We start from the raw sequence: 20,155 nt of genomic DNA on the forward strand, positions 1-20,155 counted from the left end.
ACTTGTCAACGGTCAGTCACGTTAGGGTCTCATGGCGCTTGCCCGAACTAACATACTGAGTTTTCCTTGTGCGTCTCTCAGGAGCCGGGCCTCTCGTGGAACTTCAGTGTCGTCATCGGCGGCCTCTTGTGAAGTGCCAACTTGTGGCGTTGGCGTGGCAGTGTGGCTTTGCTGATGACTGTACGACGACCTCGGGCCCGGCGACTGGTGATGTCGGGTCAGCCGATCAGACTCAGGGGCGGACGGCGATGGTGTAACTGTCGTCCGGACCACCTGCGTGCGTCGGCGGTGCTGGGGAGAATAATGGCACGTTGAGGCTCGTTGCCGGCGAGTACAGTAGCTGCAGGGAATGTTGCCATCGCATTTTACTGGGCCATCGATCAGCAATCGATGTACATATGCAAGATCTAGGGGGCATGGGCGGATACCCTTTCTCGCCTTGCAACTATCGCAAGCATTAGCAATCCGGGCGCGGACTCGCCGGACGGGATCATCTTCCATAGATGTCGTGTCAGTTCAATGGCTGGACGGATGACGGACTCGGAGGGCGCTCGGGAGTTGCACAGCACTGGTGGCGGGTGACAGGGTGCAGATGTAGGCGTGACCGTCAGGGCGCGGATAGGGAAGGGCGGATAGCACGGGCGGATGGAGAGAAGGCGGTTTGTCTTCGGCTGCTTTGAGGGAAGGGTCAATCTCGGCTACAAAAATGCTGTTGATTCGGCTTCCGCGCTCGGGATTACAAAGGAACCCCACCTAGGTAGAGTTTCAGGTGGGTCAATGACGTCTTTGGTGCGGCACATCGTGCGATCCGAGGCAAGCATGTTCATATCCGCAACTTCCGCACTTTCATCCGCATCCGCAACCGCATCCTTGACAGCTCACGGGACTTGTCCCAAGTCTTCCCCCCACTTGCCCGGCTGGCCCGATTTGCATCACATCAGGGCAAAAGTTGTCACAAGTTACCTAGCCCCCAAAGATCTCAAGTTGACCTATCAAGAACACCCGCTATGCATTCCGAGCACGTAGTTCTATCGCCATGCGTATGTAATCCGAACCGTCATCGCCTGCTCAAATCTCCCGCCTGTGCCGTTTCGTCTCTCGTCTGCTTGAGGAACGGCATCAGCGGCGTTCCGCCAGTACCCGTCAGCTGTTTTGAGTCCTTGGTCATCTCTGATACACTCGCCAAATCGACCTTGCCGGCTGTTGCAGTGCCCTTTGTCTTCTTTGATGGCAGCACAATGTATCGCGCCACAATCTGAAGATGCTTGTTGCGAAACTCTGTCAGAGCCTGCGTGGCCGCCTGATACGCATCGCGGAGTCTTTTCTGCTCCTTTGTCTGGGGCGGTAACATGGCCAGCTCACGGATGCTTCCCAGCAGCGGTACGTGCTCGAGGAATCGCCTATGTGGACCTGGCATGTATTCGCGGACTTGCTGATGGAATGTCGGCTCTTTGGACGCCTTGGGGTTCGACTCGGGCTTGAAGTTGCCATGAGACATGTGTTCAACACCAAGAACGACGTCGAGGAACTGAATGAGAGAGCTCTGGCCGTTACTGCCGCCTCGGAGCTGCTGCCAGCTGCCCTTGCCATTCCCTTCGTCGTAAAAGACTCCATTGGGCAAACCCGCTGCCGCCATGTTTTTGCTGCCCGCTAGGAATGGTCGAATCTTGTAAAAGAAGCACATGGGGTCACACGCCTCGTACATGCGTTCCAGAAGCGCGCCAGTCTTGCGGATGCTGCTCGTCAGCGACTCGATTGACGATGTGATGGTATCATAGTCCCGCGACTTGATGGCATCAAGCCCGTTCAACATGGACGAGACGATGTGCGCACCCTCGGCCTCCATTGCCACCGACACAAGATAAAACCAGGCCTCGTCACGAGTTCCGGTAAATGTGTGGAGTGACTCGAGCTTGTCGAGGTCGGTAAAGTCTGTACTCGAGCTCGAGAAGTTCCAAAGGTTGAGTGCGGCGTACGTTGCGACCGGTGGCAGCTCCAGGTGCTTTGCAACACGTAAAATGGGGACGGACACGGCTGGCGGAAGCACCTGAACACAACGTCAGTCGGACTCGTAGGCTTTTGCGTGGCGCAAATCGTACGCACCTCTTCGGCCTTTTCTCCACCCCAGACCCAAGCGTGTGTGAAGAAGCTAAGGATGACATAGGCTCTCCTCCACTCAGGTTCGCTCGAAAGCTGGCTTGTTGATAGCACTGGCAATTTTCGAACCTCGTCATGAAATCTTCTCGAGGCCAGGAGCTCGGGAAGATGGTGAATTACTCGCTCCCAGGGGACATAGTATGCGGAAGGGAGATGCGACAGTGGCGCCTCAGCTGGGAGAAAGCCGTTTTTTGTGATTCCAAACTCCCTGTATGCCTGTTCCGTGAAGGCATCTTCGCGAAGTGGAGTGATGGCATGGGGAGACATGGTGAATAGAGACGCTGTATGAAAAGGGCAGTATGACAGTACTAACGAGCAGACTTGATGTGAGACTTGAGATTAAAGAGAGCAGAATATTTGGAACCTGCTCAGGACGGCCGCTGTGACATGAAGTATCTTGTCTCCATGCCCATTCGTATCCCTGACTTGAACATCCGCAACGGATCCCCGATCCCGCTCCGTGGCCCGACTCCTTGTTCCGCCTCCGGCTATTGCGGAAGAAAATTCGGCAGGGCGGTTGTCGGATGCAGATCTCGGATGCGGATGCGGATGTGCTCTATTGCGGCCAAGTGCGGCCGACCGCGGGCTAAGTGACGGCTACAAAGTGGTCGAAAAGCCGCCCCAAACAATCACGCAACCCCTCACTCAGCAGAACACTACAAGCACCTCATCGTCTGATATATCTCATCCGCACAGCCAGCCTCAGACGATTACCCCAGTCATGGAATTCTCATCTTACGTGGAGCACCTCCGTTCCGGCGGCCGTGCCAAGTTTCCGGCCAATGCCAACACAATCGAATACGCCCAGCAGATGGACCACCAGGATGAACTACGTCACTTCCGAAATGAATTCATCCTGCCGACCAAGGGGTCATTGAAGAAGAAGGCAATTAATGGTACCCTGCCAAGTAAATCCTTCGCTCTAAAAGATTGATCGCATCAAGCTAATATCACGCACAGATGGCGAAAAGCTGGCTGTCAATGGCGAGACCAACGGTCACAGCACATCCCCATCAGATGGCACGCCATCCATCTATTTCTGCGGCAACTCACTTGGTGTGCAGCCCAAGGCTACGCGGCATTACCTGAACGCGCAACTCGAGACCTGGGCTTCGATCGCTGTTGGCGGCCACTTCTCAGCCCTGGAGAATTCGCCTCTTGTGTGCTGGCAGGACATGGCGGAGGAGTGTGCTATCAAAAGCGCTGCCATCGTTGGAGCGCTGCCCGAGGAGGTTGTTGTCATGAACACTCTAACAGCGAATCTGCACTTTCTCATGGCAAGCTTCTACCGACCCACCGAAAAGAAGCATAAGATCATCCTCGAATGGCGCCCCTTTCCCAGTGACCACTATGCCATCGAGTCACAGATTCAATGGCACGGCCTGGATCCCAAGAAGTCAATGGTGCAGATCCAACCAGACGACGACTTTTACATCTCCACTGATCTCATTCTGAGGACCATCGATGAGCATGCCGACGAGACAGCGCTCATCCTTCTGCCTGGCATTCAGTACTACAGCGGCCAATTATTCGACATGGAGCGCATCACCAAATACGCACAAGACCGTGATATCGTTGTCGGCTGGGATCTTGCCCACGCGGCTGGCAACGTTGAGCTCAAGCTTCATGACTGGAATGTTGACTTTGCGGCGTGGTGCACTTACAAGTACCAGAACGCGGGACCTGGCGCTATCGCAGGCGCGTTCGTTCACGAGCGGCATGGTAAGGTGGAGAAGGAGAACGGGCGTCCTGTGTTCAGGCACCGCCTGACAGGATGGTATGGCGGAGACAAGTCTGTGCGATTCAACATGGACAACAACTTCTTGCCGACAGTAGGCGCTGGCGGCTTCCAGGTCTCAAACCCTTCGGCGATTGATCTAGCGTCGCTTGCCGCGTCGCTTTCTGTTTTTGCCAAGACGGACATGAAGTCGTTGAGATCCAAGGCGCTGGTCCTGACAGCGTACGCAGAGCATCTACTGGATGGTATCCTCGCAGACGAGTCCAAGGAAGAGCCATCGTTCAGAGTTATTACGCCAAGGAACCCGTTGGAGCGAGGAACGCAGCTGAGCGTGCTGCTCAAGGACGGCCTATTGGATGACGTTAGCGCAGCACTGACGGACGCGGGTGTGGTTTGTGATAAGAGGAAGCCAGGCGTCATTCGTGTCGCCCCGGTGCCGCTGTACTGTACGTTCGAGGATGTGTGGACATTTATGGACGTTCTTAGGAAGTCAATTGCATAGATAAAAGCAGTAAAAATACACAGCGGATCGTTTCACGAAGGGCTTTCCATCACACCGTGCCGCCCATCCAAGCATTTTTGCAGGGAGTCAAAACTTCGGCTTTTTGTCACGGGCTTCGACCCCTGTTGTTTCGCCCTGCACTTCGATCTTGCTCTGCGCAGATCGGGTTTTCTGAGCAACTGTGTTTCTCACTTACTGAGTAGCACATTCTTAAATCGTACATACTGATTCATCTTACATGCTGCTCTGGAGGCTTCAGTATTATGAGAGCGAGCTCAGTCGCCTCGACTCCGACTCCGAGCTCAACTCTCAGCTGAGCGCTGTCATGAGGTTGGCCACTACCTTGGTCGAACTGACTAGTGCTACTGTAGCGGCTGGACACGGACCTAAATCGATGACGCGGAGAGCCAGCGGGTGCCAGATCTGCGAACAGCCGTTGACATCCACAATAGCCACACTTTGACGCCCACACCTCTTGATCATGCTGAGCATGTTGCATCGACTATTTAATGAAGCGGAATTGCCAGAACCTCACGCAATTTTAATCTGGACTTTTTAGAAAACATCTTGCTTCTTGAGAGAGAAGCTTCCACCAGCTGCATCATGGGCATCTCTCTCTCCACTGCAAGGGTCTTGGCCCCTGCTTCCTTCGTAATCGACTTTGCTGCGCAGACCTATGGTCTCCTTGGCACGCCGAACATGAAGGACATTCATGATGCAAACAAATCTTTTTTCTCGCCGCAGCCTTTTCTCATCGGTGCCTTTTTCTTCCCGCAGCAGATCTTCCAGCTCGTTTGGTTATGGCGCCTCCACAAGGCCAGACCAGACAAGAGCATGACGGCCACGATGGTTGATTTTGCGCCGTTCTACAGCCTTGGCAACATCTGCATAGCATGTAAGTTTGCCCGTGACCCTTTAAGGTCGTAGTGCTGATTTCGCAGCCTGGATGCTTTTCTGGAACAGTGGCCACCTAAAAACGTCCAATCTCTTCGTGATCATGAATACCCTCACCCAACTGTACTTTATCGCGACTCGTCTCCCAAGGATGGACACAGCATCCACCAGTTCGATCCTCACCCATGTCGTTTCCAAAACATTTGCAGGTATCGGCGTGTTAGACCTTCTCCACAACACCTCGGCAGCCTACTTCGTCGATGTTCAGCCTTCCTTGCCGGTCAAGGTCCTTACCGGCGTGGGCTTCGGACTCATGTCAGCAGTGAGCGACTGGATCTTTGGGGGATGTCTCGTGTACAATCTGCTTGCGCTGTCTGTCGGGCAGTCCATCTATGGAAACACAGGCTGGGGTAAGCTGCTTGGCATATACGCTGGAGGCGCTGCAGCCATTGTGGGATCCAAGAATATTTCAAGGTAAGTCGCATGCTACGGTTGTGATTTACGCTGACGGGTCAGACCGCCGTATATCGTTGGGGAGGGCTATGAAGCTCTATGAGTGGCAATTAGAAGTTGTTGTTCGGATCTGAGTTATCAAAGATTCCAGTGCAGAAACGCGTCGTCGTTTCATGGCCCTGACTGCTCGTGTCTGAGCGTGTGGATGAGCAGAGTGAGATCTTCTGCAGATGATATCCGTAGTCGATTGTCAGGTCGGGGGAGGGAATACATCTGAATTCTGCCTCTTCGCAGTTGGGAGGGGCCCCGCAGCCCTTTTTACTGCCTCTCATAGTCCCGGGCCCTTCAATTAGCCCCCTCTCCCGTCTCTCCGCATGTGCCTCCTGAAAGTCGGTCAAATCGTGGTATCATTCAAACGCCGCCCGCTATGCACCAACGCCCTTCATGGGTGCCCAGTTGTGTAACCACTCCCGCGCCTTGTCTAAGTCCCCTGCGGCCGCTTCACACGCCGCTATGCACCATTCGTGTTCCCATACATTCTCACTAGCAAGCATCTCTGCCATCTTCGTGCTCCTCTGGTTTCTTTCATCGACACAGAAGAAAAGGGGCTCATCCAGCCGCGGGACATTCTCCACCAGTGGCTTCACAAGCGGCAAGACAGCCTGGGCACTTGCAGCTTTGGCTTCCAGGGCTGCGTTGGCGCGGCCGGTCTTACACCACTGGTTGGCGCACCACGACTTGCCGCAGCCCGTCATCATTTGTGACAGGTAACGTCGTTCAATGCGCCGGCGAAGCGCCTTTCCCTCTGGATCGTGCATGCTGACATAAAGTGGACCGAAACATAGCGAGCAAAGACCAATGTCATTGCCAGGGCCCTGTCCCATCATCGTGCCCGCGCTAACAGCTCCTGAAGGCCCGACGCCGTGTAGTGTGCGACCGCAGTTTGCATTGCGACACACGTCAGGCTTACGCCGCGACACCTTGTCAAGTTCGTGGTGCTTCATGTGGGCAGACATGTCACGCATACGAACAATTTTGTTGCATAGGTGGCACTCGGTAGTTCGTGCCCCATCAGCGACCTCATGCGCAGAAAGACCAGATAAGATAACCTCGGCTGATGGGTTCAAGGGATCTCCCTCCTGCGGCACTTCGAGGTGACAAAACCTGCAGAGAATCAGCTTGCCAGGGCAGACACTGGTCCTGTGAAGGGCCAGCTCGACCAAGGATGGTACAGTCATACCACATGAAGAACACTGACACTCGCTGTGTCGCTGAGCGTCATGCTTGGCTTTGCTGGCAGCTGTGTCTCCAAAGTCGTCGTCTAATTCGCAGTGCCAGTGCGCTTCCCATTCAGGGGAACCCTTTTTGAATACCGATTTGCACCTCGGACAGATGACGTTATTGCGTAGACAGAAGTTTTGGTGCAGAAGTATGGCTCGCTTCGGCACCCACTGCCGACAATTCTTGCATTGCTCGTCGTCCAATGAGTGCGATGTGCTAGAATCACCCGACACGATAGATGGAGGGTCGGAAACGACAGCACCAGACCTTGCCCGAAGTGTAAAGGACAGAGTGGCTGAACCCGACAAAACTGAATTTGGATATCCGTGTACTGCGATCAGTAGCTGGTCTGCTTCTTCAAGCTCGACATTTGTAGGGTTGAGAATAATGGTCTTCATGCCACTCCGTGCGACAGATATCTCGCCAAATACGTGCTCTGAATCGCGTGGCAAAGCCCGTTGTCTAGACGATTTTGGGCTGACAAACAAGTCAAGCGAATCGGGATTGGATATGCCGGAAAGCTCAATTGTCAAGGGAGCAGATCTGTTCCAAGATGGCAACTGGAAATCGACATATTGACCGGGCACAACCTGGCCATCGATGGGCTTCCAAATGTCTAGCTTGCCGCCTTTGGAGCTTCCGTTGTCGCCTTCTGTCTCTTCTTGCGCCATTATCTGACGCAAAGTTTCGCGAGCCTGCTCCTCGTTGAGAGCTTCTATATCAACCTCGAGATCAGTGTCGACAACACATATACCATCGCCTTCGGGAGAGAATTTATCGATAAGAAATTGGAATTGTTCTCCCTTGACACCGCGAACGGCAAGAACAGCGTCTTTTGTCAGGGTAGTGAAGCTCTGGCGCAGTTGGCGCTCGAGGAGAGACTTCCAGTCGTCGGGGTTGTAGCCTGCTTCGAGGGGACGTAGCCGAACGTACGTGCCTTTGGGTAGATATTTTGCGTGAATCGTGATTCGCGGGTAGGCTTTGCTTTGGTCGCTCGTCATGTGGGCCTCACTGTCGGTGTCACTCTCGCTCGCGAACATGCTGCTGTCGATACCCAGGGCTTCCATCAGGTATGGCCCCAAGGCGACCTGCCCCTCTTCGGCAGAGAACTCGCGTATTCCAGCATGGACGGCATTTCCGTTGATCGGGTTGACGAGGCGAAAGGTTAAGGGATTCGGAAGTTGGGAGGTCTCGCGGTAGGGTCCAGATCGGTGGGTGGCGTAGGGATTGAAAGGGACGCGTGACGAGGAGAAAGTCTGGTTTGGATGAGTTGGCGAAGACGGGGAGGCTGCGAGAAGCTGTTCCAGAGCTGATTGAGGAAGGAGGATCTTATCTCCACGAAGGTCCTTCGATGCGCTTCTCACTGGCGAGACAACGGAAAATGACGCAGACCAGTTGATCGAGGTATTATTGTCTTGAGGGTCAATGTCACCCATGTTGTGATAGCAAGAGGGGTCAAGTGGCCAGATTGGTGGGAGAAGAGGGTGGGTAAAGGGAGAGTTGTTGAATGTACGGATTTATCATGACAAGCTTCGTAGAAATTGTAGCTTTTTTCGGATCATTGAGTGCACAGCGAAGTCGGCATATGGCTTCGAAGAGGCCAAGCTGTCGAAGGCCATGACAGATGATTCAGCAACATATCATTTCTTCGCGATTCTATCGCGACTTTGATTCGTGCAGGGGTCACCCGCTACGATGACGTGGGAAAGCTTGCGCCACAACGGGCACTCCGCCTGCCACTTCTGGAGACCACGGATGTGAGCCGAAGATTTCCCATGGGATCTTACGTAAGGCTATATGAACTGGGGGTGGGTGGTAAACGTTCTGGCTGGCGTGGCTGGCGCTTTGCAGAAGAGTAGATGACCATTGAGTTCGCGATCCCCCTCTAGCATCAACCCTTGAAGCTGACACCGATCACTGTGTGATGCGGAGAAGACCCGAAGTATCCGACCTAAGACCTGACCGAGTCGTTCAGAGACGCCAAGAGGGCTTGTGCCAGCTACCAAATCAAAGCCCAGTGTGATCGCCAACAAGGCCGGTCAAGCCATTTCTTGGGCACCACGGATCGCCCAGCCGAAACCAATCCCAAAATAATATCCAACTCTGGCTTCGTCACTGGCGCAGTGCAACCAGCGAAGCATCCCCATACACGCCATGTCGTGCTTCACCGCCTGTCCGGGGAGTCATCCCGCACCCCACGGACGCCCGGCCGAGATGCAGCTCGAGCCACTGTGGTGGCCGTGCCTCGAATCGATAAGACGGCAGGTCTAAGCGGGTTGTTGCGGCTAATTTGGTCATGTAACAGTTTCAAGCAGCAGCTTCATTGGAGAGCTTCGATGCTCGACGTGTCTCGCACCTACTTTCAACCACCCTCCCAAAGCATTCAACGCCTCTGCCCACCCTCTCCAGATCTCAACCAAAGCTAACCCCCAACCCGTTTCATTCGGTCCGTCGATCTTCAGGGTCCGCAAGCTCGGACTGGCTTAGTATCAGAGGGCCATGCAAGGATGCTGCAACTCCGCACATACCAACGTGATGCCAGCTCGCCTCGAACACGGCGTTGTTCGAGTCGAACCAGACGAGGTCGACCTAAGGGGCCGAGGAGCGCTTATTATTAGCTCTACTTGCTGAAGCTATAGAGCTCTAGGTACTCAACATCCCAGCGAATATATACGCGAGCAACACCCCCTCCATCATATGTCTTAGCTTTGAGGTACCTGAGGCACTAATCAGCTGCTCATCAATCGTCGTCCTGCCTATTACTACCCAGTGTTCCCGACCAAGAGGTGCCAACATCAACCACCATTGTGCCCTGATATACGCCGTCGCCAAGTTCTCGCATTGCGCTCCATCGTTATCTATCCTTTGTACCCACTCTTCGCAGCACCCTCTCCTTCGGCCGTACCATGCTCTCGGCCATCCACATCACCCCCAACGCGTCGCATGTCGAATACCTAGATCCAGTTCCAACGTTACTCGACCTCCTTTCGAACCACCTGATTCTCGCGCAAACTGCACCTTACCTGTCTGCTTCCACACGCCTGAACCTCGCTTCGACAAGTCACGACTTCCGCGGGCTTGTTCTTCACACGCCCGGCGTGTTCCGCCACCTCGACCTCACCCACACTCGCGCTGCCCAACTTGACATCGCTCCAGTCGACCGCGGCGGCGAGACCTGGCGCAACGTCCAACTTGACGAGAATCTGACCGAGGATGAGTACGTGGCATCCGATCCATCTTCTGTCGACAGCTACTTATTGCCCCCTCATAGGTTCTACTCAGGTCCCTTACGTGGCATATTCAGCCGCCTCCGCTACCACAACCTCCTCGCCGATGTTCAGACTCTGATCCTCGACACCCTACCCGTGACAGCCGAGCTTTGCCACGAGCTGATCCTCGATCCATATTACAACATCCGATTGCTCTCGCTGCGTGGGAGCAAGCATCTCAACGAGCGGCAGCTCTGTCGCACTCTCCAATATGCATGCCGTCCTACGCGTCCGGAGAATACTCCACGCCTCAAAGCCCTCTACATCTTTGGTGCGCCGGACATGGCACATGCTCCTGATGATTGGCATAATCGGAAGGGCAGGATGATTGCCCGAGCGCCGCTCGACGAATGGGCTGCCACGCTTGTTGATTGCCGTGGTATCATTGCCTTTGATGCCCTGCCATGCAATGGCCCGCGTCACATCAGCTCCCCTGCATATGGCAAGGTTCCTGCTTCCCATCTTGTGACTGCACCAGGTTCGCGGGACTCTCGGCCTCAGTGGGCTGTTGCGACACATGCCGTCCCTGGTTGTGCAGGTTGCGGTGCTGCTCCGGAGGGAGTCACTACTCATGCCTGCACGCCACCCTCACTTCTGCCCCTCTTGGCGCCGCCTCCCCTCCTCTCGTCCTCCATCAAAGCAGCAACGGTTCCTTGCTCACCCTCTACGTCCTCCGGCTTCGTTGCAAGATGTGCCGACTGCCTTCGCGATCGGTACTGCAACAGTTGCAACAAATGGTGGTGCGAGGAATGTTACGTGCCACCGACAGCGCCTGCAAGTCCCGGCCCTGTCAACCTTGCCGCCGCCGATGTGGTTATTGTCAGTCCTGAAGGCGATGCTTGGGTCCAGCAACACGAGGACGAAGACCATCGTACCTCACACGCCAAATCGAAGGTACGAAATGGCATCTGCAGTGATCTTTGCCTCCCAGAGAACTGAACTCAATGGCTTCCGCCTGCACATACTGTATGCCACATATGTACACCAATATCCTTTTCCTTCGGATCTCATGGAAATCTGCGCCGTGTTGCATTATTGTCTCTTCGCTAATGGCCTACAGGGACGCATCATCAAGAGCTGTTGGGAATGTGGTAGTAATGTAAGTTTCGAATCATACCCAAATAGACACCGGAACTGAACAACAAAAGTGCCACGACTGCATCGAGCAGACCCAGCGATTTTGCCGTGGATGCTGCGGCGGTTACTGCATCATCCATAACGAAGGATCGACAGCTCATTTGGTAAGTCAATCACAAGCACAACACCTTTTCAATGATCAAGCTGACGTTCTCTAGTGCGACTGTATGCCGCATCCCGATCCTTCCCAGCGATTTTTATGCTGATCAGTTTACAGGGTGTTCCAGCCGCGGTCGCTTCCTCCGTCACCTCTAAGAGATGCTGGAATTCTTCTCATAAGACCTCTACTCCGCCAGTGTTTGGTTACTTCGGTTACTTCCTTCTGGATCAGTTCGGCGTTCTCCGACCGGTCACTCATGACAGCGCAGCGCTTCTTTCTCCTCGTTTATCGAGCTTTCCCTCTCTCTTCTTGTCGTCAGGCGAGGCCAGTCTGCCTCGATGTTCTGTATGATACCCTGTTTCTGTGGGCGATCACATTGTTGCGTGGCGTCATAGTAATAGATCGCCGATCCCAACTCATTCCTTACTGATGTAGTGTCACTTGAATGACAGGAGACTTGTTGTGGGTCACCCTCAAAATCAGACAGAGTCGCGTGCCACGATCAAGGCTCGGGAGCTTGCCACGTCCACCATCGAGGCAATGTGGTGGGATCGACTGCTCTACAACTGTATCGTGATCTTCATTTAAGTTCCTGTCACCAAGACTGTGTTTTGCCCGACCATTCTAAGTCTTTCTGGGACCGGCATGATCAGGGTCAGTCTCGAACCCTGCTGATTGATCGGGATGGGCGTAGGACAAACCTGGCAAAGCAACATAATCGGCATCGACTATCAGAATGTTTCAAATTAGAGCGCGACATTCAATGTGCTTCCATTTTCTTGGTTAACAGAAGCTGGATAACATGGGGCTTGTTTGTTGGTCTTGTCATCGCTGTGATGTGGCCTGAAGCAGCACAAGGACGTGTTTTGGGTGCTTGTCACAATTCACATGATTGTGAGCGCGGTCTTGCCAACACTAACACTAACGATTCGCTGAACAGCCTGCTGTTGATAGGGCCAAGTGTCATAATATCCTTGAGGCCGCGAGTTGCCTTCTGTTCATATTGCTAACTCAGGTGTCTCTGTCGTCCGTGAAATACGAGGCTTGTCCAACCAAGTGCAACACTATGACGCAGGGAACATTGATTCATCAAGGATAACGAGATATCACAATGGCACTTCCTTGAATAGGCATGCTTTTTCGAAATCGACAATTTTGTCGCGGCAATTTTGATGATGGGAATTTATGTATTTCCGCATTGTCAAACAGGTTTCCGACTCCTTTACGCCCAAGCCTTCGAGGCATCGGGCGCTCTTGGGGGACGGTATCGGTGCCTACCAACGCCCGCTCCTGGTTGAACACGTTGAGTAATGGCAATGCGAAACTCAGTGGTGTTCTGCCAATTTTTTGATGCTTGATATATAATTACCAGATCAAGTGACATGGGGTAGTGGCTCTGGCGGATGTCGAACATCCAAGGTTTCATAACAAGTGATCTGGCGATCAAGTATCCACGATCTCGATGATGGCAATACCGGCTGACCGGCGGTGGACCAAGATTCCGTCCTCCATCGAACGTCAGCGCCTGCCGTGTTACCCAAGGTGTCGAATGATACTCCCGCGTGTGCACAACATGAAGGCATCCTGATAGGCAGCCATGAAGCGGAAGGGTTCGTCGATCGATTATAATATCATCGAGATTGGCCGCGCATCGTTATGCCGCCTTGCAGAGCTCTTCAGCAGACGCCAAACAACCACAGGTTTCCGTCCAACATGCTAAAGATCGCCTCTATCGTCCAAGGAATATGCCTCAGCCTGTTGATCGACTTGGCGGAGGGCATCGACCAAGCCGTCAACCCCACGCTCGTGGGCCGTCTGAAGCTGAGCCCGACCGAGCTTGACAAGATCAAACTTCTCCCTCAAGACAGTGATTGGACTGGACGTTCGACTACTTCGCAAGCGACTTCCATAATTACTCTCCTGGCGGCGTAGTCAATGCCAATGCAGCAACTTTTCCAGCGACAATCGGCAACGGCATGACAATGTCTTGGCGGACCCTCGGGCCCTGTGCGATGCTACCGCCGCACTACCATCCCCGGGCGTCCAATTATGTCGTCGCGGTCGAGGGCACCACCGAGACTTTCATGACGTTGGAGAACGGGGCGCGTCTCGTGCGGACAGTCCTGACGCCAGGCAAAATGACCATATTTCCCACGGGCAGCCTGCATACAATGCAGAACACTGGCAGGTTCCGTAGCCTCCTCGATGTGATACAGGCTAATTTTACCAGGCTGTGAAAACGCAACGCTCGTCTCCGCTCTAAGCTCCGAGGATGCTGGCACGCACAACGTTGCGAACGGGCTGTTTGGTATGCCATCAGAAGTTCTGGCCGCGGCGTTTGGCGATAGTCCACTGGCCATGCAATTTGCGGCTCTCGCCCAGAATATTCCGGCAGTGGGCACCGGAGCTTCGGAGGGGTCTTCTGAGTGCATGCGAAGGTGCGAGGGTGGCCCGTCCTTCTAAGACGATCTGGTTGCTGTGATCTCTGCAGGGCAGTGGTTGTATCGTGCTCCGTTGTCGTTGATAGACAGAGATGTTCTAGCCAAATTATCAAGTTGCAAAAGGTTGGAAGTTATTCGATGCATCTCAGTTGGGACTCGCTGAGCCCATAGCCGAGCTCGAACCGAACTTGTGCGCAAGCCAACTTCCGCCGTGCTCCTCGTATTCTGCCTTTGTGACACACATGTTGGGCAGATTGCCGTGACGGGCAAGGTTCGCCGCGCCAAGCCAGGTGCTGGTGATGGGATCAGCTGGGCGGGCAACACGTACTATGCAGTCGTCAGGCACCCGCTTCACGAGCTCCTTCTCAAGGCGCTGAATGAATCCTTCGAACGAGGCGTTCCCACCAACGACAACAATATTGGCCAGCAGGCCTGGCCAGATTCCAATCGGCAGTTCGTCGAGAGACTGCATAACGAGATCAGCTAGCCCTGACTGCCAGAGGCCAATGTCGGAGGGGTTGAACAGGAGCTCAGGCACAGTGAAGCGCTCGTTACGCAGAGTTAGGAGGTCCTCGTTGACGTCACTCGACTGAGCCGCCAGCTTCCTGGCCTTTGTGTGCATTGCAGGGTCATAGTCGCGCACGACCCCCTGTGACCGAGTGTGAAAATCGGGCAGCACGTAGTCCTTGGCAACACCGCCTCCTGTAAGGTATGACTCTCTCCTCTCGCCACGTGTACCCTTCCATGTCTTTTCCAGATCACTGTCGAAATCGAGAGACACATAGCAGGCCTTTTCCTTGATCTCGTTGACGATGTAGACATCGTTTCGCATGTCGAAGTGGCGGAGGGAGAGAAGGCGAGTAAGGTAATTCGTTAGGAACTTACCGCCCACGTCGAGGCGGCGAACGGCGGAGTGGAACGGGCGGCCATGGAGGAGAGGCAAGACAGTCGTCTGAGAATAGCCCGAATCAATGACGAGGACCAGCTCGGCTGGGGTCGTGGGAACAGTACTTGGATCGCGAGGCGTTTGGAGAACAGCCTGTATGTCATGGTAGGCGTTAAAGGCGGGGCCTGAGGAAGGGGATGTCAGTGGTTAAATCCCAGAAGCTGCAGCGTAGCAACTGACCGATTCCACGATAGTAGCTGGCAAAACCATACTCCTCGAAGACGATCTGGTCGGTATTCGACTGAAGCACGGGAAGGGAGTTGGGTTGTTCAGCGAGAAGCAGTCGCGTTTCGGATGGATCACAATTCTGCGGAGCTTTGTCGTCGAAGAATTCGCGGTCCCAGATCTCTCTCTGAGCCTCCCAATTGACAATGAAGCCCTTCTCAACCGGGCGCCTGAATTGAGCCTCGCCAAAATCGCGACACTGGTCCAGTTCGGACGCGACGTAGAGCTTCCTGGAACGGTCGCGGGCGATGCAGTTGGGGATAACGCGTGGTTGTTCCGCAGATTCTTCGGTTACGAAACCAGCCTTGATGGTGTAGCCGCCGTTGTCAAGAACGAGCGTCTTGGCTAACGGCGAGGGTCCAGCCTTGCTACCCCTTTTGCCCGCCATTGAAGCGTGGGTAGAGCATGGAAATGTGGTAGACAGGTGGGCAGGCGCATGTCGCGACGACGCGCAGATGTTGCAGTGGAGGTCCTAGTCCAGGCTAGCGTTTTTGTAGCACCTGCTTAGGCTCAGGCCCGGCTCAGCCTCAGCCCACCTCAGGGAACATGGTGCATGGTGCACCTCAGATGGGTCACCAGAAACAGCTCACTCCGCCTTTTGTCTATTTGGACTTAGAGAGATCCAGGTCCTTGCAGGCTGGTGTGACTTGAAGAAAAGTCGTAACCAGAGCAATCGTATTAGCTATGGCCCCATTCTAGATAATGGCCGACCCTCACTCAGGCAGGGCTCTGCGCCAACCAAAGTCCCTGCTTGGGGTCGCTCTCTGACGCGACTTCTCGGTCCATATATGCTCGGGCATGTGCTACATTCAAGTCATGCGTCATTCTGACATTGCATCCGTAGCAGCTAACAGGAAAATCAGCGGAACCATTCGGGTGCTGCCGCACTTATCGTGTCATCATCGATGTGGATGTGTTGAAGCCGGGGGTGAAGTTACTCAAGTCCCACACAAGGTAGGATCCCTAAAGGACGAGTACTGCATGTCGATTTGCAGGCCTGATGGCCTTGTCACCCCACGACCCAGATATTTGGGCCACTGCGAATCCTCGTTCTTCCTACGAGTTGCTAGTAGGCTTGAAATAAGACTCCATCAGATATGGCGAGATAAAAGCAGGATGGCCAATGGAGAACGCAAGCTTCCCTCTTGCACTCCCCTCCTTCGACCAGAAAATACCCCGGCAAACCCGCTTGAAAACATCACCGCCAAACCCAAGCAAGATTGTGTCTCGACCAACATTGATCGAGGCAGCCAGTGCCTCATTGAATCTGTCAGCAAAGTCTTTTCTGATCTGGTCTTGCTCAAGAGCGGCCTCAATCTCGACAGCCCCACCACCGACTACCTGCCTGACCTGTGAGATACCGTGACATGTAGATGGAATCACACGGCCTTGTGATTTTTGGGTAGTCATGTTTAGGCACGGCAACTCACTGTTAAATACGTCCCTTTCTCCGCTTTTTCTATCTGACGACTGACTGTCCAGAGGGTCTCTCCGAGTACTCTCATCTCCAGGTCATATTTCAGGCTTTGGGGTTTCCGCCTCTATAAGACCAGGTACATCCGGAAAGGATGCTTTTGGCCTCAAAAGCGCGTGTACCAAGCAACGTGAGCGTTACAGTCTCTTTTCAGAAACCAGAGCTTATCGAACAGAACTGCTTCGAGGACATTGGAATTCATACCCAGCCAATGCATTAGACGGCCAACCTGCATACTCGAACATTGCTTTCACAATATTTTCTCCGGCAGTTGAGCAAGTTACGAGATTCTACGACATCCCCACGGAGCAGAACTAGACCCTTTGTATGCGTCTTCAGACAGTTTCCTCCACGTAAAGCATATACCTGTTCAGATCTTGATTCACCCCTCAGAAGAGCCTTCTTACGTTTTGATCAACATGAACAGCTCTCCCTCCGACGGCCGGTCACTACCCACGATTAACCTCGAGTAGGCCCGGTCAAAGGTGATGCCGCAAGGTCGGAAGCATGTGCTACTGGTGCAGCTCCCCTCATTTTGACTCCAGAAGATATCTTTTGCTGCCGTCATGCTCGTGGCCGGCTCCACAGGTTCGTACCGGCCGTTAGCCCCACGCCGAAATGCGACCTGCACAACCTTGTAGCCCGTTGCAACGGGCCGGTTCCAGGAGCCGTGAAACGTGATGAACATGTTCTCGGTGGCACGGTCGAATGTAGCATCCATAGGCGCCGAATGGGCCTGAAAACTGAGGCGCGGCGGAACGGAACCGCGACGGGCACAGTCCTCGTCATTGAAGGTCGCATTGGGAGTGAGAACAAATTGGTCCCCCGTGCGGAATGCCTTGTCGGTAAACTGGCTGGCTCCGTAGACGCTGTGACACGTCGGGTAGCCGTACCAGTTGCGATTCTCCACGGCGGGGTCACCAACTAATACGCTGATCAGCTAACGCTCACGGCTCGAGGTCCAATGGTGTCTTACGGTAGTTGAGTTCCTCGGAAGGGTTGTCGGCATGGATGTCGTATGACGAGCCACCCACAGTCCGTTGAAACTGGTCGGCGCCATTTTCCACCTCCCACACACTGATTGCGTTAGGATAAGTCGTATTCTGGAACATGTCACTTACTGGTTACCGCCATCAGCAGCGAGTGCCACACCATTGCGCAGACCATAACCCAGCAGGTAGCCCTGCGTGTTGAAGGCGTAGCCGCCTGAAGGCACGTTACGCAGGTCGAAGACTTTGACGATGGCTCGACCCGTTGCGGGGTTGATTGTTGGATGGTCGAGATTGTCGAAAGACCCGAGTGAAATAACCAGTAGATGAGGTGTCTGAGGTGGAATCAGGAGAGTACGCGAAGGATGGCCACCCTGGTTCATGGCCCTCACGACTGTGCGTTCGCCGCTGACAGTTTGGCTGGCGGCATTGTAGCTGTACTCAAAGGCAGTTGTCATTGAAGAGACGTAAAGCTTCGTGCCGTCGGCCGTGAGGGAGATACCGTGATTGAGGGCTGGATTCGAGATGAGAGTTTTACTACCGGAAAGGCACCCATCAGAACCAAAGGTGTGGACCGTAACACCAAGACCGGACTGGACAACAAGCAGATTGCCATTAGAGTCAAGCACGATGCCGCGGGGTGTGCGAAGGCCGCCAGCAATCTTGACGGCTCTCCACCCTGTGGCCACCCCGAAGCTCGACCGCCAGGCACTGACACCGGGGCATGAGCTCGGGGCAGGAAGAGGTACGACCCCGGTCTGCGTTGGCCCTGCGACGGTCGAAGTGGTTACTTCGCTGGTCGGAGGCGAGCCAGTACGGGTAACCGTTGTTGTTAGTGTCGTCTGCACATCTGTAGTCGTAATCGCGGTCGTGGTTAAGCGAGTTGTGAGGGTTGTCGTGCTGGCTCCCCCTCCACCGCTGCCAGCCCATTGCTCAAAGCCGGCCTGCTTCGCCAGCGCAAAGTCGTGGTACCAGTGGTTGGTACCCTGATGGATTCCAAACGTCGTTTGTTCCTCCTCGGGGTAGTCGACAGGTACAGTGGAATAGGCATTGGCAAGATAGTTCTCGCCGTTGGGGTTCAGACTCTCGGGGTCCGAGCCCTGGACGGACCAGTAGGTGCAGCCACGGCAGAGGGCCGTGACCGTGAAATGAGTAGCGTTGGCCCCAGATCCTGAGAGCAGAGTATGGGTGGTAGCTGGGTACGGCGGAGGAACGGAATAGCCACTGCCGGGATAAGCATATTGTAACAAGGCCGGATAGCCAGGCAGACTTACAAGGCCATGCGAGCTGAGATCATGACATCGTTTCCGTTGGGCCATACGATGCTCAAGGGATTGTAGGTCATGCCACCTCCCCAAGCCAAGCCAACCCAGCCAATACTGATGGGGGCAGTGATTTGTAGAATGGCGTCGAATGACTGTCCTGGAGCAGCGCTGGTTGGGATGGCAATACCATACCGCACGCCAGCGCCATCAGTGTAGCCGGAGAAGGTACGGCCTTGACTGTCACGGTAGGTGGTGGTTTGGGCCGTGGCTGCTCGCGTCAGTGACCTGTTGCTGGCGAGATGGCATGTAAACAAGACCTACCAGACCCGGCGAAGGCCGCCGTTGTGAGCATGGACGACCAGCGCATGATCGCAGACCTTGGGAATATTGACACGCATTCGGGGACAGGGTTTCGGGGACACGGGCGGGACAGGACAGCAGCGCCATTGTACGTTTAATAGTCCTCGCAATGAGCGTAGGCCTTGGAGGGCACATAGGTTGGGCAGGAGCGGAGCGGAGCAGGCATCGGCAATCAACAGGGCGAGACACTGAGCCTGTTGATGGCGAAATGCTCGGAATGGAGACCCAAGGGGGCAGGCTGATGTGACGATCGAGCAACGGAGATGGTAGCCAAGCCGGCAGAACCTCACTTGAGTTGCCTGCGCCGGCGGCAGGTTTAACATGTACTGGGTACGCGCAATCTATCGGAAAAGCGAAGACTGTACTTAGCGGACGAGCTCATAGCATGGTGTCGTAGTGGAAGAAGTCCGATATGAAGTAGTTTCGGTCTATTCGCTTGATTGGGAGGGTAAATAGTAATGCTTGAGGTGATCCAGCCGGGTCACAGCACGCGGGGATACCAACGGCACCTGGTGAACATGAAGGATCCATACCATAAAGTGGCATTCGACTAATGGAACGTAGATCATTTCGAGTATGACCACCAACGCTGGAAGCTTTAGCCTAATGGATGACCAATATGGGAAGGGTCATTCGAGGACGCAATGGGACGGAGGCTGCCCAAATAGGTAGGAGTTCTCAAGACGGGCCACGACTTCGAGTGAGGTAGTACTGCGATGTACGGATAACAGGGGATGTACAGTACAAGGAATTCTTATCGTACGCGCGGGGAGTGCTGACAGGACGCGGGGTAAACCTGTGATCTGTTTTAAGAGAATGTGCTCTACGATGTGGTCAGCATGTCGAACTTCGCACCCCGGAATGTTAGCAAGACACGGAAACGGCGGAGCGAAGAATGCTGACCAGGCAACGATGGATCACCAG

The 20,155-nt window shown here is 54.3% G+C and overlaps 8 protein-coding genes across 8 annotated transcripts; 4 read left to right on the forward strand and 4 right to left on the reverse strand.

Annotated features, from left to right (window-relative positions):
• Positions 1–1,057: 1,057 nt before the first annotated feature.
• D7B24_003351 (uncharacterized protein) lies at positions 1,058–2,424 on the reverse strand (the record flags this gene model as incomplete). The annotated part of the gene is made up of 2 exons (XM_028637542.1): positions 1,058–2,047; positions 2,104–2,424. The coding sequence occupies 2 exons, from the start codon at positions 2,422–2,424 to the stop codon at positions 1,058–1,060; spliced, it is 1,311 nt and encodes a 436-aa protein (XP_028490689.1).
• Positions 2,425–2,878: 454 nt separating this feature from the next.
• BNA5 (Kynureninase (L-kynurenine hydrolase)) lies at positions 2,879–4,397 on the forward strand (the record flags this gene model as incomplete). The annotated part of the gene is made up of 2 exons (XM_028637543.1): positions 2,879–3,065; positions 3,118–4,397. The coding sequence occupies 2 exons, from the start codon at positions 2,879–2,881 to the stop codon at positions 4,395–4,397; spliced, it is 1,467 nt and encodes a 488-aa protein (XP_028490690.1).
• A 603-nt stretch (positions 4,398–5,000) lies between these two features.
• On the forward strand, positions 5,001–5,847 carry D7B24_003353 (uncharacterized protein; the record flags this gene model as incomplete). The annotated part of the gene is made up of 3 exons (XM_028637544.1): positions 5,001–5,292; positions 5,501–5,765; positions 5,808–5,847. 3 exons carry the CDS (start codon positions 5,001–5,003, stop codon positions 5,845–5,847), a joined length of 597 nt encoding a protein of 198 aa, XP_028490691.1.
• Positions 5,848–6,169: 322 nt separating this feature from the next.
• Positions 6,170–8,461, reverse strand: D7B24_003354 (uncharacterized protein; the record flags this gene model as incomplete). Its single annotated transcript, XM_028637545.1, has 1 exon — positions 6,170–8,461. One exon carries the CDS (start codon positions 8,459–8,461, stop codon positions 6,170–6,172), a length of 2,292 nt encoding a protein of 763 aa, XP_028490692.1.
• A 1,470-nt stretch (positions 8,462–9,931) lies between these two features.
• D7B24_003355 (uncharacterized protein) lies at positions 9,932–11,686 on the forward strand (the record flags this gene model as incomplete). Its single annotated transcript, XM_028637546.1, has 6 exons — positions 9,932–10,242; positions 10,297–11,188; positions 11,355–11,393; positions 11,443–11,535; positions 11,590–11,596; positions 11,649–11,686. 6 exons carry the CDS (start codon positions 9,932–9,934, stop codon positions 11,684–11,686), a joined length of 1,380 nt encoding a protein of 459 aa, XP_028490693.1.
• A 1,558-nt stretch (positions 11,687–13,244) lies between these two features.
• D7B24_003356 (uncharacterized protein) lies at positions 13,245–13,994 on the forward strand (the record flags this gene model as incomplete). Its single annotated transcript, XM_028637547.1, has 2 exons — positions 13,245–13,398; positions 13,762–13,994. 2 exons carry the CDS (start codon positions 13,245–13,247, stop codon positions 13,992–13,994), a joined length of 387 nt encoding a protein of 128 aa, XP_028490694.1.
• A 123-nt stretch (positions 13,995–14,117) lies between these two features.
• ARP6 (Actin- protein 6) lies at positions 14,118–15,531 on the reverse strand (the record flags this gene model as incomplete). Its single annotated transcript, XM_028637548.1, has 2 exons — positions 14,118–15,043; positions 15,099–15,531. The coding sequence occupies 2 exons, from the start codon at positions 15,529–15,531 to the stop codon at positions 14,118–14,120; spliced, it is 1,359 nt and encodes a 452-aa protein (XP_028490695.1).
• Positions 15,532–17,020: 1,489 nt separating this feature from the next.
• On the reverse strand, positions 17,021–19,238 carry D7B24_003358 (uncharacterized protein; the record flags this gene model as incomplete). The annotated part of the gene is made up of 5 exons (XM_028637549.1): positions 17,021–17,541; positions 17,594–17,694; positions 17,739–18,830; positions 18,881–19,139; positions 19,193–19,238. 5 exons carry the CDS (start codon positions 19,236–19,238, stop codon positions 17,021–17,023), a joined length of 2,019 nt encoding a protein of 672 aa, XP_028490696.1.
• Between the last annotated feature and the right edge of the window lie 917 nt (positions 19,239–20,155).

Source organism: Verticillium nonalfalfae (assembly GCF_003724135.2).
Source record: "Verticillium nonalfalfae strain VnAa140/NRRL 66861 chromosome Unknown scaffold_194, whole genome shotgun sequence".
In the NCBI taxonomy this organism is placed as follows: Eukaryota; Fungi; Ascomycota; class Sordariomycetes; order Glomerellales; family Plectosphaerellaceae; genus Verticillium; species Verticillium nonalfalfae.